The sequence below is a fragment of the Temnothorax curvispinosus genome, unplaced genomic scaffold (genome assembly GCF_003070985.1).
Source record: "Temnothorax curvispinosus isolate PA1 unplaced genomic scaffold, ASM307098v1 QBEX01010053.1, whole genome shotgun sequence".
Lineage (NCBI taxonomy): Eukaryota > Metazoa > Arthropoda > Insecta > Hymenoptera > Formicidae > Temnothorax > Temnothorax curvispinosus.
In genome coordinates, this window is record NW_020219833.1 from 1,617,512 (window position 1) to 1,631,442 (window position 13,931).

General features: G+C 40.5%; 3 protein-coding genes across 7 annotated transcripts in view; 1 reads left to right on the plus strand and 2 right to left on the minus strand.

The window, feature by feature from the left end:
- Positions 1-12,014, minus strand: part of LOC112459679 (growth arrest-specific protein 2-like) — a 33,567-nt gene extending 21,553 nt beyond the window's left edge. Inside the window, exons 1-2 of one of the 5 annotated variants that reach the window (XM_025023922.1) lie at positions 11,553-12,014; positions 11,063-11,311 (exon numbers count right to left, since the gene is read on the minus strand). The gene's annotated coding sequence lies outside the window, so the exon portion shown is untranslated. Of the gene's footprint in view, positions 1-5,331; positions 5,574-6,539; positions 6,738-8,522; positions 8,771-11,062; positions 11,312-11,552 lie in introns of those variants that run through there. The other 4 variants (XM_025023921.1, XM_025023919.1, XM_025023918.1 and 1 more) reach the window with 4 other exon arrangements.
- LOC112459677 (vicilin-like seed storage protein At2g18540) lies at positions 11,572-12,252 on the minus strand. Its single transcript, XM_025023913.1, has one exon. It carries the CDS (start codon positions 12,250-12,252, stop codon positions 11,572-11,574), a length of 681 nt encoding a protein of 226 aa, XP_024879681.1.
- Positions 12,253-12,558: 306 nt separating this feature from the next.
- Positions 12,559-13,755, plus strand: LOC112459694 (deoxycytidylate deaminase). The gene is made up of 4 exons (XM_025023947.1): positions 12,559-12,732; positions 12,867-13,099; positions 13,211-13,424; positions 13,522-13,755. The coding sequence occupies exons 1-4, from the start codon at positions 12,710-12,712 to the stop codon at positions 13,637-13,639; spliced, it is 588 nt and encodes a 195-aa protein (XP_024879715.1). The 5' UTR covers positions 12,559-12,709; the 3' UTR covers positions 13,640-13,755.
- Positions 13,756-13,931: the final 176 nt, after the last annotated feature.

Sequence of the window (13,931 nt, forward strand, 5' to 3'; positions counted from 1 at the left end):
GTACCTCTTCCTCTCTGACTGAAAAAATTAAGAGTTAAAGCAAATAGTGCGCCGTAAACAAGTTTTGGTATGGCACACTCGTTACACGCATACAGAATACAATGATTATTGTCGAAACATATAATAATGTATTTACAATAATCTTACATCTACATATTAAATTATGTTACTTAACTATTTTACATAATTATTACATTAATGAAAAAAATTGTCTGATATATTTGTTAAATAAGCTGACGACAAGGTTCTGGCAAAATCAAAGCAAAATTTGAAGTAGATTCACGGACTTCAATATACTCCTTTTTTATTTAGAGAGAAAGTTTTCAATCTTCTTTTTTCGATTTTCTAACTTTATTTAACATAAAGCTTGATAAAAAAAAACAGCAGATTTTTTGTACCAACCTAATAGAATCGATAAAATTTAAAATCTCACTTACGCTGTTATTAACTTTTGTAAATTATTTCTATCAAACATCAAGTAAAACGTGTTTAACTTGGCGCGAGACACTGGCCGTGTCTCTTGATATATCCTAAGCAGGATATGTTCGTACAGCGTCAACAAGATTGCTCATTTAAGATTCAACAAGGTTGGTTCTCGCAACTACTACTTTTCCTGTCGGATAGAAAGTATTGCAGTTTATTTACGGAATTGCTGGTGTCGGTTCTAATTAAGGATTTTTCATCGTTACGAGTAGATATAGATATTTCTGAAATTACCGTAGCAAACGTTATCCGCGGTAGTCGAACCAGATCGCGTTAATATTTCGACTATTTTCTTTTGTACTTTCGGTACTGATAGTCATTTATCAGTTTCAAGAATTCTTATACCTGTAGCATTCACTCGACCAAAATGAGCAACCTTCCCTACAATTATGGCACACTTATCGCTCTTATCTTATCACGAAACTTTCACGAAATTTCCAGTAACCATAAATTCTTAAAAAAAAAAGATTTAAGATGGATAAACATTCCGTAGAACCCAAAACAGGTCTAAATCCGAAAGATAAGAAATATTTTTACGAGATATAGACACATTATCCGATAAAGCAGCCACTCGAAAAAAGATTATCACGAGGAACTTTTTGTTTCGACAGCAATCGGGAAGAGAGATGAAAAGAATGTGTAAAAATACAGTCGGCAGTGCAATGCGAGTTAATTAAAGCGCACAAACAGAGCGTGCCCGCCCAATTACCGTTCTCGAGGAGCACGCGGCCTATACGGCTGGTTTGTCCAACGCACTAAAAACACTGTCGCGAGTCGTGAGTTTCATCCGTCTGCCCTACAAAGTCAATTAGAGAATGCCTGGACAGAGCTGATTTCCCTGTACGGGGCGAGGAGGGGGAGAAGGAGGGAAACCCGGGAAAGCTTAAGACAGGGAGTAAGCTCCGGTCCGGTGTGTCATATCGACGCGTGCTCGAGAAGGCGGGAAAGACGAGGGAGCGCTGATCGATAAGAGAGCAGAATTCATATGCATACAAGCGTAACGCAAACTTTCACGGCCTTTAATCATAATTGCGCCCGTATATATCCTCACGCACGTGGCACTTAACCGATGATGAATGTGTCATCGTACCGTTGCAGGGAGCGAATTTTACGTTTCTTTGAGGAAAGATTAATGAAGCGTCTATTTCTTCTCTCGCCGGCGCGGCGTCTCGGCACCGTGCCTGACGTGACACGGATATTCGTACACGTATGAAATAGATTCGTCGATTTTCATTAAGATACGAGCCACGAGCTCAAATATACACATCCGGTCTCTGTAATATAATATTTTCACCGACCAAATGCCGCGCTACGCGCGCGCGTTCGAGACGTTTTCGCAAAATTTGCCCGACGAGGCTGGTTTAGACTGCAATTTACTTATTTATACCCGGTTGAAACGCATATATACGCCGTGACAAATTAAATGTCATCGAGCGAGGCGGGCAGGCGGCGACAAGGTATTTTACGCTCCGATTATCGCACCAACAAAGCGCGGCGGTTTGTTGCGCTCTTTGCGAATCGCGCGGATCGCCGCGAGTGTGCGAACGGGAAGTTAACTCTCGGAAGCGGGAGTATTTTTAGAGGCGCGCGCAGAGAGGTGCTCGGTGATCCCTCTCGCGCGCGTTTGCGCCGGCAGTCCAACCGGCAGATTAAAAGAAACGATTCTCGGAGGCGCGGTAATGCGCCGTTAGCGGTAATAAGATTGAGGTAATAAGTGGTCGTTTTGGAGCGTGACCATCGCGCGTAGGAGTGTTTGTACATACGTACGTCGCAATGCATGACGTTCCGGGGAACGAAACTACCGAGTAGGCAGGCGGAGCGGGCACAGGCGCGATGCAGCGGGAATTCTCGCGCCGCGCCGCGCCGGTCGGTGCAGCGGGAAACGAAATTCGACGTGTTCTACCGTCGCCGTCGGCGCGAAAGTCCGCCGGATTAACATAAGTCGTCGACGCCTCGCGGTTTCCGGTGGGAGAAAGTACAAAGAGGAACGCCGCGCGCTCTTATTTTCGCGCATTGTCCAGCTCGCGCTCGCGGAACGATGAATATCTTCCCGCGACTTATCGCCACCTTGTCTGCCTTGTCGCGTCGCGTCGCAATCAGATGGATATCCGATTGGCGATCGCGCCAATGCATCCATTAATCTCGCCCGATGACGGACAGGTCTATAAATTCGCGCCTTCGCGCTCGTCGAATGAAGAGCCTACATTCGTGTGTCGAAGGAAAGATATAGACGTGCTATTGAAGTATCGAAGTATAAGCATTTCTAATGCCGAAGCCGTAAAAGCTAATCCGAAGCACCGCGCGGAATAGTCCGCTCCGCAGAGCTTTCTAATATACGTGCGTCGAAATTGTGTTGCGGGAAAAATAGACTTTATATATTTCGTAAGAATAAGCAAGTTAAAAGAAAAATAGGTCATGATAATCCATAATGCTGCGATGTACCAAGGTGTAATAAAATTGCTGATGCGCGTCGTTTCTACAGTGCATGTACAGATACACACACATGTCTTCTGGGAAATGATTTTTAATTTGCACACGCGAACGAGTGCACGATTCGCGCCTTCGGTATTATCGCCGTCATGTTGATATCATCGGGCTTCGCACTCTGTAATATTATTGCCAGCTGTTAGATAATGACCGTTACTTAATGCGTTTTAACGGATTCGCAGCAGCGAGCGTCTCGCAAATAAGGAAAACGCGGCTCGAGCCGGCTTCCTTTTTCGCTTATACAGAAGCATTTTCCACATGTCGAGTTGTAGAAGCTTGAGTAACGACGCTTCGTGCAATGAATACATAGTCTATCCCTGTTTGAACCCCCAAGAATTTAGATCAATTATTTAAATTTTTAGTCAACAAACTTTCTAATGTATCTTTTAATTTATTGTCTAATAACCGCGTTAATTGCCAAACGTTTTTTTACTACGCCAAGCGTTAATTGCTGTTGGATATCTAATTTCGCAGAAACGAGCGTCGCACGTTTTAAGGGCAGGCTTAATTGCGGCGAGAGGACGACGGAGAAAAGTCGCAAGTCGCAACGTGCGTACGTATAACACACGAGATACAATAGCAGATATACTCTCGCAGTTGTAATGTTCGGATAATGAGCTTCGTAGAGTCGTAGAGGCAGGCCGTTGCCCGACGCCTTAGAAATTCTTTAATGACTTCATGTCGCGGTGCGCACACACCGAGATATGTCATTTAAGCTTCGTTCTGCGAGAGAGCCCGCCAGTCATTCGTCAAAGTGTCGTGAGAAAGAGAGAGAACCATATAGACGATCGGTAGAAGAGGACTACTTGTTGTGAAACTTCCATCGCAATCGCAAGGACTAATTAACGAAGATTTGAGAAGTATGAAGTATTTGCAAATCAATAATCGCGACCTCTTTCTGAATTATGATGATCACTTTCGAAAGAATGGGAGTTTTAATATCGAGGCGTCAATAGCTGTAGAAAATTATTTGTTATCGGTAAAGATTTAACAAATTAAGTATAAAAATTGAGAACACACACACACACAAATAAAAATATCTTGTTTTTTAATTAATTTTAAGTTGCCTTAATAAGAATTTTACTTTAGATTTAATTGCCAGAGTATATTTGATGTTGAAGATTAAGAAGTTGTGTGAGATAAATAATCACGTCCTTTTAATTTTGATTAAGAGAAGAATCCTGTACTCTATGATCGAGAGAAAGTATCTATGATGTCTAAGGAAAACCTGATTGTTTTTTTTTTCAGCTACGCGTTTCGAATAGCGTCTTAATACGCATGTCATAGAACATTATATCCACTTCTATTCTCGGAGTGATAAACTGACTGCGGTGAATAATGAGCGTCATATTCGAAGTAATTAGCTCTCTAGAAAAGAATATGTAAACGTGTAACAATACTCACACACTCGTTAAAAGTTAATGAAGCAAATCGACCCTCGCTTTCTCAAACACAGTTGATAAGGTCGCGAGCAAACAGTTTGTATCAGCTCTCGTTTTCAAAACAAGAAACATATGATGAAAGATATTATATGAAAAATGTACATCACACTCGCCCTGTCTTTATACATAAAAGTACACACCATAAATACAGGTTCCTTGACACAAATCATATTGCAATCTATATCTTGCCATGCTTATACACACAGATTAATTAAACTATATGTTACCAATCAACTTCCGCCGTTTATCAACTACTCTCGTATGATCTGAATGAACTGAATGTTCTTCCGCGATATGCAGACGTAAAAATAGATTCGATTGCGAAATCAATATGTATAAGTAGAATATGCAGTTACAACAAATTTATTGTATATTAATTAATTCGCGTTTAAATTAATAATAAGTGTAGTATTCTCTTTACACAACAACCGAAACCTCATCAATAATCATGTCAGAATAGAATGGAATTAACCTTTAGATGTCTCTTAACAATACAGAGTAATACGTTATAGAAATTCACGCATGATAATATACGAAATACACAAGAAACACTCCGATATTAACCGATGACACGTAAATTTCCAGATTATCTTTCCTGATATATTCACCGACGTTTCTCCAATGATTTATATCAAAACGGCAGTGAAGCACTTGATTGAGTCATCGAACATTTGCCAAATTTAAATGTCGCAATTACAAAGTCAGATTTATATTCCAAGAACAATTGTAAAGTATCGCCGAAAATTATTAAAAAACCACGCTCCCGCACGTTTGTTTCATCCCAACGACTCGCGCTTATCATGAGCTCGTTGCTAAATTCCGCGCGCACTTGTCAAATGTCAATAAACAGATTCGAACGTCGTACACTAAATAACGCTATCAAAATATCGCGCAATCGCAAGATTAGCCGAATGCTTACCTGAGGAATGCTCGCGAGGGACATCGCTCGTCGTGGTCGCGCTTATTCGCGCAAAATTTCTCAATTATCGCGAATTCACCGCTCCGAAACTCTCTCTCTCTCTCCCTCTCTCCCAATTAATAATCGAGCACTTCGTGCTCCGACCGACGATTCGTACACGCCGATCATCCGTTCACGACTGCAGCCCTTCGATGCCGGCGCTCCAGGAGAGCGAGCCCACGAAGAAAAGAGGGAGATATCGCCGGCAGATCTGTGCCCCTACCACGGTCGCGCTTGCGAACCGACTCCGACAGACCGCTATTGTACGCGCGGCGCGGCGCGGCGCGCTCGCACGGAAGCGTACAATAGCAACGGGCCCAGGATGTGGCTCGGGATGCCTACCTGACTCTACCCTTCGCGGAAAGATCGGTCTCTCAAGCGTCTGTAATATCGGCCGCATTGTGAAACATCGACATATATTCCTACAGATTAAATTCATCGCTCGTAATTATTGGAGATCTTACAGGCAAAAGTTTCTGACAAAAATTTAACAATTTAACTCGAACTAAAAAGGATCTTTCTGCTTAAAAATTGAATTTAAGGTGTTCGGGGTTATTCCATGCTTTTGAAGCATATTTTGATTTAAAAAATCTATTTCTACAACAGTTAAATTTGTGGTGTTAAATTGTACTCAATTTAAGTCATTTTTAACCATTCCTATATATATGTCGCTACTGCTCTTACTCAATGTGTCGTTAATATAACTAAAACAATATTAATTTAACTGAATCAATGAAGTTAAAATAATACTGTTTTGTGTTAAAATAATAAATTTCGACACACATAATAGTTAAAAATAACGAAATGTTACTTAACTCAAGGTATATTGGTTCAAATTTCATCCTTTAATATTTACAGTAAAGGAGCAAAAAGAAGTATTAACAATAAGTGGAGCACGACCGACTGGATATGCATCAGTAGTCCGCTATATTAAAGACCTATTCAATATCACAACGATATATATTTTCTCCAAGCTTCCCCAATATTATTGGATAATAATTATTATTATAATGGTGTTTATAGCACATTGCTACAAGATGAAGATTCAAAGTAAAGCGCAATAACAAATTTATCTAAGATGGAATCAATTTTTCGGGTTGAACCGCTCTCGCAGTTGTCCCCCAAAATCGAGGTCCTCCAAGGAAGACATGAAACGGGCGATTACTCACGCTACAGCGGGTCCCTCTCAAAGGGCGAAACACCCGTGGCCCGTAGGTAACGACGCGTCGAGCGTGTCAATCGTCATTCCGATTCCTCCGGGGCCGCCGATTCTCCCTCGTCCGCTCGATCTCGCCTCCCTTCCGTCCGGCGCCGCCGACGGACAACCACGTGCGTGCCGTCACCGTCCCGGCGAAAGCGCGGACCGTGGATACCCGGTTCGGGCGAAGCGCATCGGAGCACTGCGTGCGACGCGCAGAGCGCAGACGCACTCGGTGCGTGCGCGTTCCCCACCGTGCCCCATTCATCCCCATGCATTCGCGCCGAGGAACGACGCCCGACGACCTTACCGAGGGGGAGGGGAGAGAGAGAGGGAGAGATTCCTCCCGGCGAACCCCCCTTAATCAATACTCGACGTCCTCTGTCGCGGCGACCGCGAATACCCTCGCGATCCTCTCTGGACCGCGCGCGCGGAGAGTTTCGGCGCGCTGAATAAAATAGGATACATATTCGGGACGGGGCGAAAAAGAAAAGAGACGCCGGCGTCGCGTCGGTGCGAAGGGTGAATTGTATGCGTTGCTTCGAGAGAGGAGCGAATATATGGTCTCGAGGCTGCGATCCTTTATGTAACGACCAACCCGTCGTGCACGAGAAAGCGGCACTCTATTTTTAAATGAGTCGATTCGAATGAAATTATGCAGGAGCAGAGCTAACCGCGTGAAATGTCGTTTCTCTTATTTATTTTAGAAAAATATGATAAAAATTGTGCATTATTACGTTGCGTCATAAACGGAGGAGGAAATCTGCGCGTACTGTATTGTACGAAAGGCAATCTGTCTGGAATATTAGAAGAAAGATATAGTCTATCTCGTTTCGTATTGGGAAACGGTCCTCTTTCCCAATTAGAAAGAAATCACTGTGCACTGGGAGCGATTACGCCTCCGCCTTCGAATCGGACCCTTTTCTATTACGAGGGGTAGGAAGAAAAATGTTGGCGCGGAAAGCGTCGATTTTTCCCGAGCGGCGGGTAACGGCGGCCTCGATTAAGTGCCTACAATGTGCATTACGTGTCAAGTAGAATCAACGGCTGTAATCGACTCCCATAGGAACGCGACACGACTGGCCCCGTTATGTCGAATGTTAATTAGTGAAAAAACTTCTACGTCGCGTGTTGTGAAACAATGAAATAAAATGCTACCTAATTGCGAGATTATGCACGCTCAGAAAATATTCGTTACAAAAATCTCTTTTTTTCCCTCGAAAATAATATTCTTTCTCGTCGCAAAAGGAAGCTGTGTCCGATGCGTGTTACGCAAATGAGAATCGCCGATGCAATTCGGATCAATAGCAACTGGATACGCGGACGCGAATTTCGTACGCAAATAGGAGCGATTCGACCGCGAAACTTTTTCTCACGATCGATCGGAGCGTAATCTTAAATCGATAGTCATCGGTGCCGCCGATTGCACGCTAGCTCTATTACTGACGATCCGTTTATTGGTTCCTTTTCCTGCCAATATCAGACGCAGCTATAAAGCGTGCTCACAATGCCGCGCCTACACATATTCATTTATGAGCTACGTCAGCAATCTATTGTAAAATGTCATGCGAGTGAAAGATCTGATATTAAATATCCTTAATATACGTGCCAATAGCAATAAATTTCTAGTACCTATGCTCCACGGCTTTGTAAATATGGCAGGATGTTGCAATAATGATTGCGAACGATGTCAAATATTTTTAATATGTTAAAAAAATATTTAAGCAATCAACCATTAACCAACTAACAGGATATTGCCAATAAAAGATTCAAAATATATAAAAGTAATTTAAGAAGAGGTACATTAAATTTTGCAAACTAATACTGAAAATTGAATACTAGTTTCGAAGAATATTAATTGAATTGAAGCTAAATGTTAATGAGTTTGTGTGCTGAAAGATTCAATATTTAATGTAATATTAAAATTTTACATTTTTCTAACATAAGGGAGTACCTCTGATGTAGGTTAGACGAGGAACTTGGCGTGTAGGATTTCCTTTTCTGCAAATGCAATTCGTCCATCGAGTATTGTGTAACATTGAACGTCTAGGCCCCATCACACGATAACATCTCTTCCTTCCAAACACAGCGTAATCATTCGGAAGAGGCGATAAGTATTTCGGGAATCTTTGGGAACCTCTTTCTTCTCCATATGCGAAAAAGACGAGTTTCCAGTTTTCAATTGTCTTCTGAGCGGTTGTCACGGCGCCGCTCGCGGAAACCGGAAGCAGCATACATACGCGTATTTTTTTTGCTGTCGCGAAAACATGTCTCTATATATAGATACATACGCAACGTTGTGCACGCTATGCATTTTAATACACGTCGGACTAAGGAAGAAACGACGAAGGGTACACTCGTGGTAATAACCGAAATAGGATTGAAATATAAAAAATGCAATTGTCTCTACGAGTGGGCTGTACGATAGAAAAAAAAGAACCTATCGCGGAACGAATGTGAGATGTATGTACGCTCGCGGTACGGAATTACCGCATTATGCAGCAAGACGCGCCTTCTTCCGCTAACGAAACGTTTTCTCTGTAATCATAAATAATAACACGCATATGTATATCCTGAAACTGCACGGACTCTGGATATGAAATAGCGGTACGATAAAATGCGCGCATACGGAAATCCATAATACATGTATGTCGTATGGCATCGCAACAATCAAACAACGGTATAATTGGAACGCAGCCCACAAAAAAAAATAAACGATCGAAATATCTTTCAATATCTTATACTGCAAAATGTGGCTTAGGTATGATAAATATTTAAATATCAGTAAATTTTTATATGCGTAATTTAGCGAGACTACATGCGTTATTTAATTTGAAGTAAAAATGCTAAACACACTGTCATTCTTTAATTTATAGAAAGCACTGAAATTCATGGAAGAGGAGTGAAATTTAAGTTGAAAAATTTAGCTAAGATGAGCTGGTGCCAGGAACCGCCGGTTGGCGTGTCTGAAAGACTCGGTCCTAAGCTCTGCCATGCACAGATTATTACAGCTTTTATCGATTGTACCATGCTCCTATTGTTGATTTCTTGTCGCCAGAAGCTCGATAAACTAACCGAATTATTTTAATTCGTACGTAAACGTCCACCCTTACATAAGTATCAAGCTATTCCTACGATGACAAGCGTAATAAGTTTGCACGACGCTTAAATCTGTCAACTAATAATACAACAACTATTACTAACTTTATTTTTAATGTAATGTAGCACTCTAATTAAGAAAAGAAAAATTGAAGAAATTATTTAAAAAATAATATCAAAGCTTTTATATAATTTCTAAGATGTTTATTATCGTTATTTAAATTTCGTTTTAAATTATGACGCGATATATTGATAATCCAAAATCGTTTGAGGACGTGAGATACTCTCTTTCTCTCTCTAGATTTGGATGGATTTATCTTCTTAATGAACGAACGATTCAATAATCACCTTCTAGATTAGAGAGCGATTAAGACTAGTTAGCTAAGAAGTGGAATCACGAGACACTGTCGTGTCTCGCGCCAAGTCACGCACAGCAAACAGTAAAGTAGTCCGTGTATCAACGCGGCCTCTCTAATTAGAATATCTCAGCTTATCGGATCTTAGTAACGACTGGATCAACCAATTTCGAAATAATCGATAACTAGCACTTGGATCATACAAGATTATACAATTCTAATAATTGGGATAAGCAATAACTTTTTTCTATATAAGGATTTCAATTGCATTGACTGTATCTTTTTATAAAGTATGTAAATTCATGTATACAAAATATACGAAATAAAATAGTGCTGTTTTACCTATATGCAATCTTATATTGGTCAAATGTTTCTCTTACTAAAGTAATGACGCAAAAAATTGCGCCAAATAAAAAAAAAACTATGCACAATGTATAACTTAAATCTTTTTTGTAATATGATTTAAATCTTAAATTTTTCATGTCATTTGAAATCGTGAAACTTCAAATTCTAGGATTTCTCGAAATCATGTTTTTTCTAATTCTTGGAAAATACTTGGAATTTTAGCTAGTATAGCATCCTTGCTGCGTTTATATTCTGCTATACTTTGTCAATTTTTTAGGCATTTAATTGTCGTAATTTTTAGTTTCCGAGATTCAGCATTTTTGTAATTCCTGGAAATGTAATAAATAAAATCTTGAAATTTTAGATTTAGATAATACAATTTCTTTGTTTATTATGTTCTTTCTGATATTTATTGATTTCATAAATTTGATATCTTTATTATTGAAAAGATTATTATAATCGTATAAGTAACTTTCTAATCATCCAAATTGTTGCAAAATAATCTATCTTTAATATAATGTGCTTCGGTAATATTATTAAAAATAAAAAAGTCTTGGTCGAAAATAAAGTTTTCTTCATAAAATAAACTCACCATAGATAAATTAGGAACACGATATTAGTGATTATCGATATATGTATTATATATAGTTTATTTCCTCCCCTTGAGGGTCGGAAGTTTTTACAAGGAACGTACCTTTTACAAATTCAGTCACCCATCTCCGGATCTCCCCCGTCTGGCCATCTGCGACCTCACATACTATTGTGCGACCTACATCCCTCGCCCCTTCTTTCCTACCCTGCCCTCCTCTTCTCCATTTCTTCTCGATCGCCCTTCCTTCCCGCGTCTTACTTTCCTCTACGTGTACCAATCACCTTCTTCTCCATTTCCTTATTCCCCTTCTCTCCCTCCATCTACCCCTTACCGCCTCTTCTCATTTATCACCTGTGGATCAAATTAGCTATTATATATAATAGCTTTAGATATTAGATATTATAGCTTTAGATTATTAAGGCTCAGTCACAATGAGAGGAATAAGGAATAAGATAAATTATTCCTTATTCCTTTATCTTATTTCTTATTCCTCTCATTGTGACTGAGCCCTTATAATACCTTCTATATACCTCTATGCTTATTCCTTACTATCTACACCCTCTCGTTCATCTTTTTTTCCTATCTGTCCTACCTGTCTTTCACCTCTCCTACTATATCTGCGCCTCCCTCCATCTTTCCTCCTCTTCATCCCAGTACCACTCCATTCCATCTATCCATAGCCTTCTATTGTCCTCTACCTTCACCCTTCTCCCTTTTCTTCTTTCCATTCTTGCTTTCTCCACTATCCTCCATCTTGTTCTCCTCTCCTCCATTGTCAAGCCCTCGTCCACACCTATTTCCCATCTCTTCTTTATCTTCCATGCCCTTTCCAGTAGATCTCTCTTGTCCTTCTCTTCCTCCAGCTCCACCAAAAGCACCTCCTTTCCTCCTTCTCCCATCCTTTCCACCACCCCCCTCACCATTACCTTTCTCCCCAGCTCCTTCTCCATTATCATCTCCATTATCTTCCTCCTTTCCTCCGGTTCCTCTCCTTCGATCCCCCTCCATATTATATTCTTCTTTCGCTTCTCTCTCCTGCCCAGCTCCTCTTCCTTTTCCCTCTCCATTTCCTCACTTTCTTCCTGTCTCTTTTTTCTTTTCTCCTCTGCTCTCCCTTTTACCTTCCTCCATAGCTCTCTCTCCTCTTCCGTCTCCGCCTCTTCGCTCTCTTCGTGTTTCGTCTCATCATCTTCTTCTTCCCTTCTCCTCTCATCTGTCAATATCTCTTTTATCTGCGTCAACTCCTGCCTTATCCGCTTCAGTTCCATCACCAACTCCTCCATCCAATCCATCCTGTGCTGATTCACTTTATTTTCCTTCGTCACTTTCTCAAGAGTGTTCGCTCTTCGCTGTTGTGCCTACTGTCTGCTGTTTACTCGTCCCGCCAATCCTTCGACTCCAGCGCTCCCTACCTGCCTCTGTCGTCCTTCTTCACTCCTGCTTCTTTTCTTACCGACTTACTGATTGTCGATAATATATAATCATCATATACAATTGTAGCTCACTCGGCGAGCAAGTTAGCTGCTTTGCCGGCTTGAACATGAGATAAATCCTTTTGGTCTCGTCAGCTCTCGTATGTTCTCAGTTTTGGACGAGAATTGGCGGCAATTGTACATACATATATCTGTTCTATGTAGGTTAGATTTCCATCCAAAGGCTTATAATTCTTTGTATCTGCATAACACGTTCAAATATCGAGAGATACTTAAACATCTGATTTGCGTCCTCGTGAGAAATTCAAGACCGGCCATGGCGGGAACGTTATGCGAAGGGTATATTTTTATTTCAATGTGAAAATATATATATTTATTCCTACAATGCATATACGTTGCGAGAATAAAGATATTTAGGATACGAATTTCAATTGTTATTGATACCCAATTTTTTTTATATATATAAAATGTAGAGGTAGTTCTAAGAGAACGTCGTACATTGATTGGGACGAATATTTCATGGCCATTGCGTTCCTCTCTGCGAAACGGAGCAAAGATCCCTGCACCCAGGTCGGTGCGTGTATCGTTAATAATGACAAGAGAATCGTCGGTATTGGCTACAACGGGATGCCCATGGGATGCAGTGACGATGAGTTCCCTTGGAATAAGGGCCCCCATACTAGTTTAGACGCAAAATTTCTTTATGGTACAATCAACAACTTTTTTTTTACAAAATATTCATGAGAAAATTAAAAAATAATATGAACGAGATATTATTTAAAAAAGCGTTTGTCAATCTGTTAACGTTGGGTTGCAGTGTGTCATGCGGAGGTGAATGCGGTCCTGAACAAAAATTCGAGCGACGTTAAAGACTGCACGATATATGTTGCCCTATTCCCGTGCAACCAGTGCGCGAAAGTAATAATACAATCCGGCATAAAAAGCGTCATATACATGTCCGACAAATACGCTCACAAAGTCGAGACAATAGCCGCGAAAAGAATGTTCGATGCCGCGGGCGTGAAGTATAGGTATATACTTACTCCTCCGGCAATTGCGTGCATTTTGATTTATTTCTGCGATCGCAGACGGCTCATGGAAAAATTCTTTCATTTGTTTCTATTCTAGGCAGTACGTCCCAAAGAATACAAAAATAGAAATTAATTTCAGCGACATTAACTGGACCGAGATGAACCAATTGCCGCAAACTCCGACAAAACAGGAAGATCAAAGAAATGAGGATTAAAATCACGTTGATCACTATTTTGTCTTACACGAATAAATCTGATTTGATAACGGACACGTGTATTGTATTTTTTTTTATTCTTTCAAAAAGTATTACGTTTATTTAGCTACGAATAATAAGTTAATAAAAATTGGAAGAGGTATTTCTTTGCTATTCTCGTGGTAGTATGTTTCAATAAAAAAATGTTTCTTCTCATGTGTTTCTATTCATTTATTTATTTTTTCACTTGACATTTCATGATAGAATGAATCCTTCCCGAGTAATGTTAAATCACCGGATAGCGCGCGTGGAA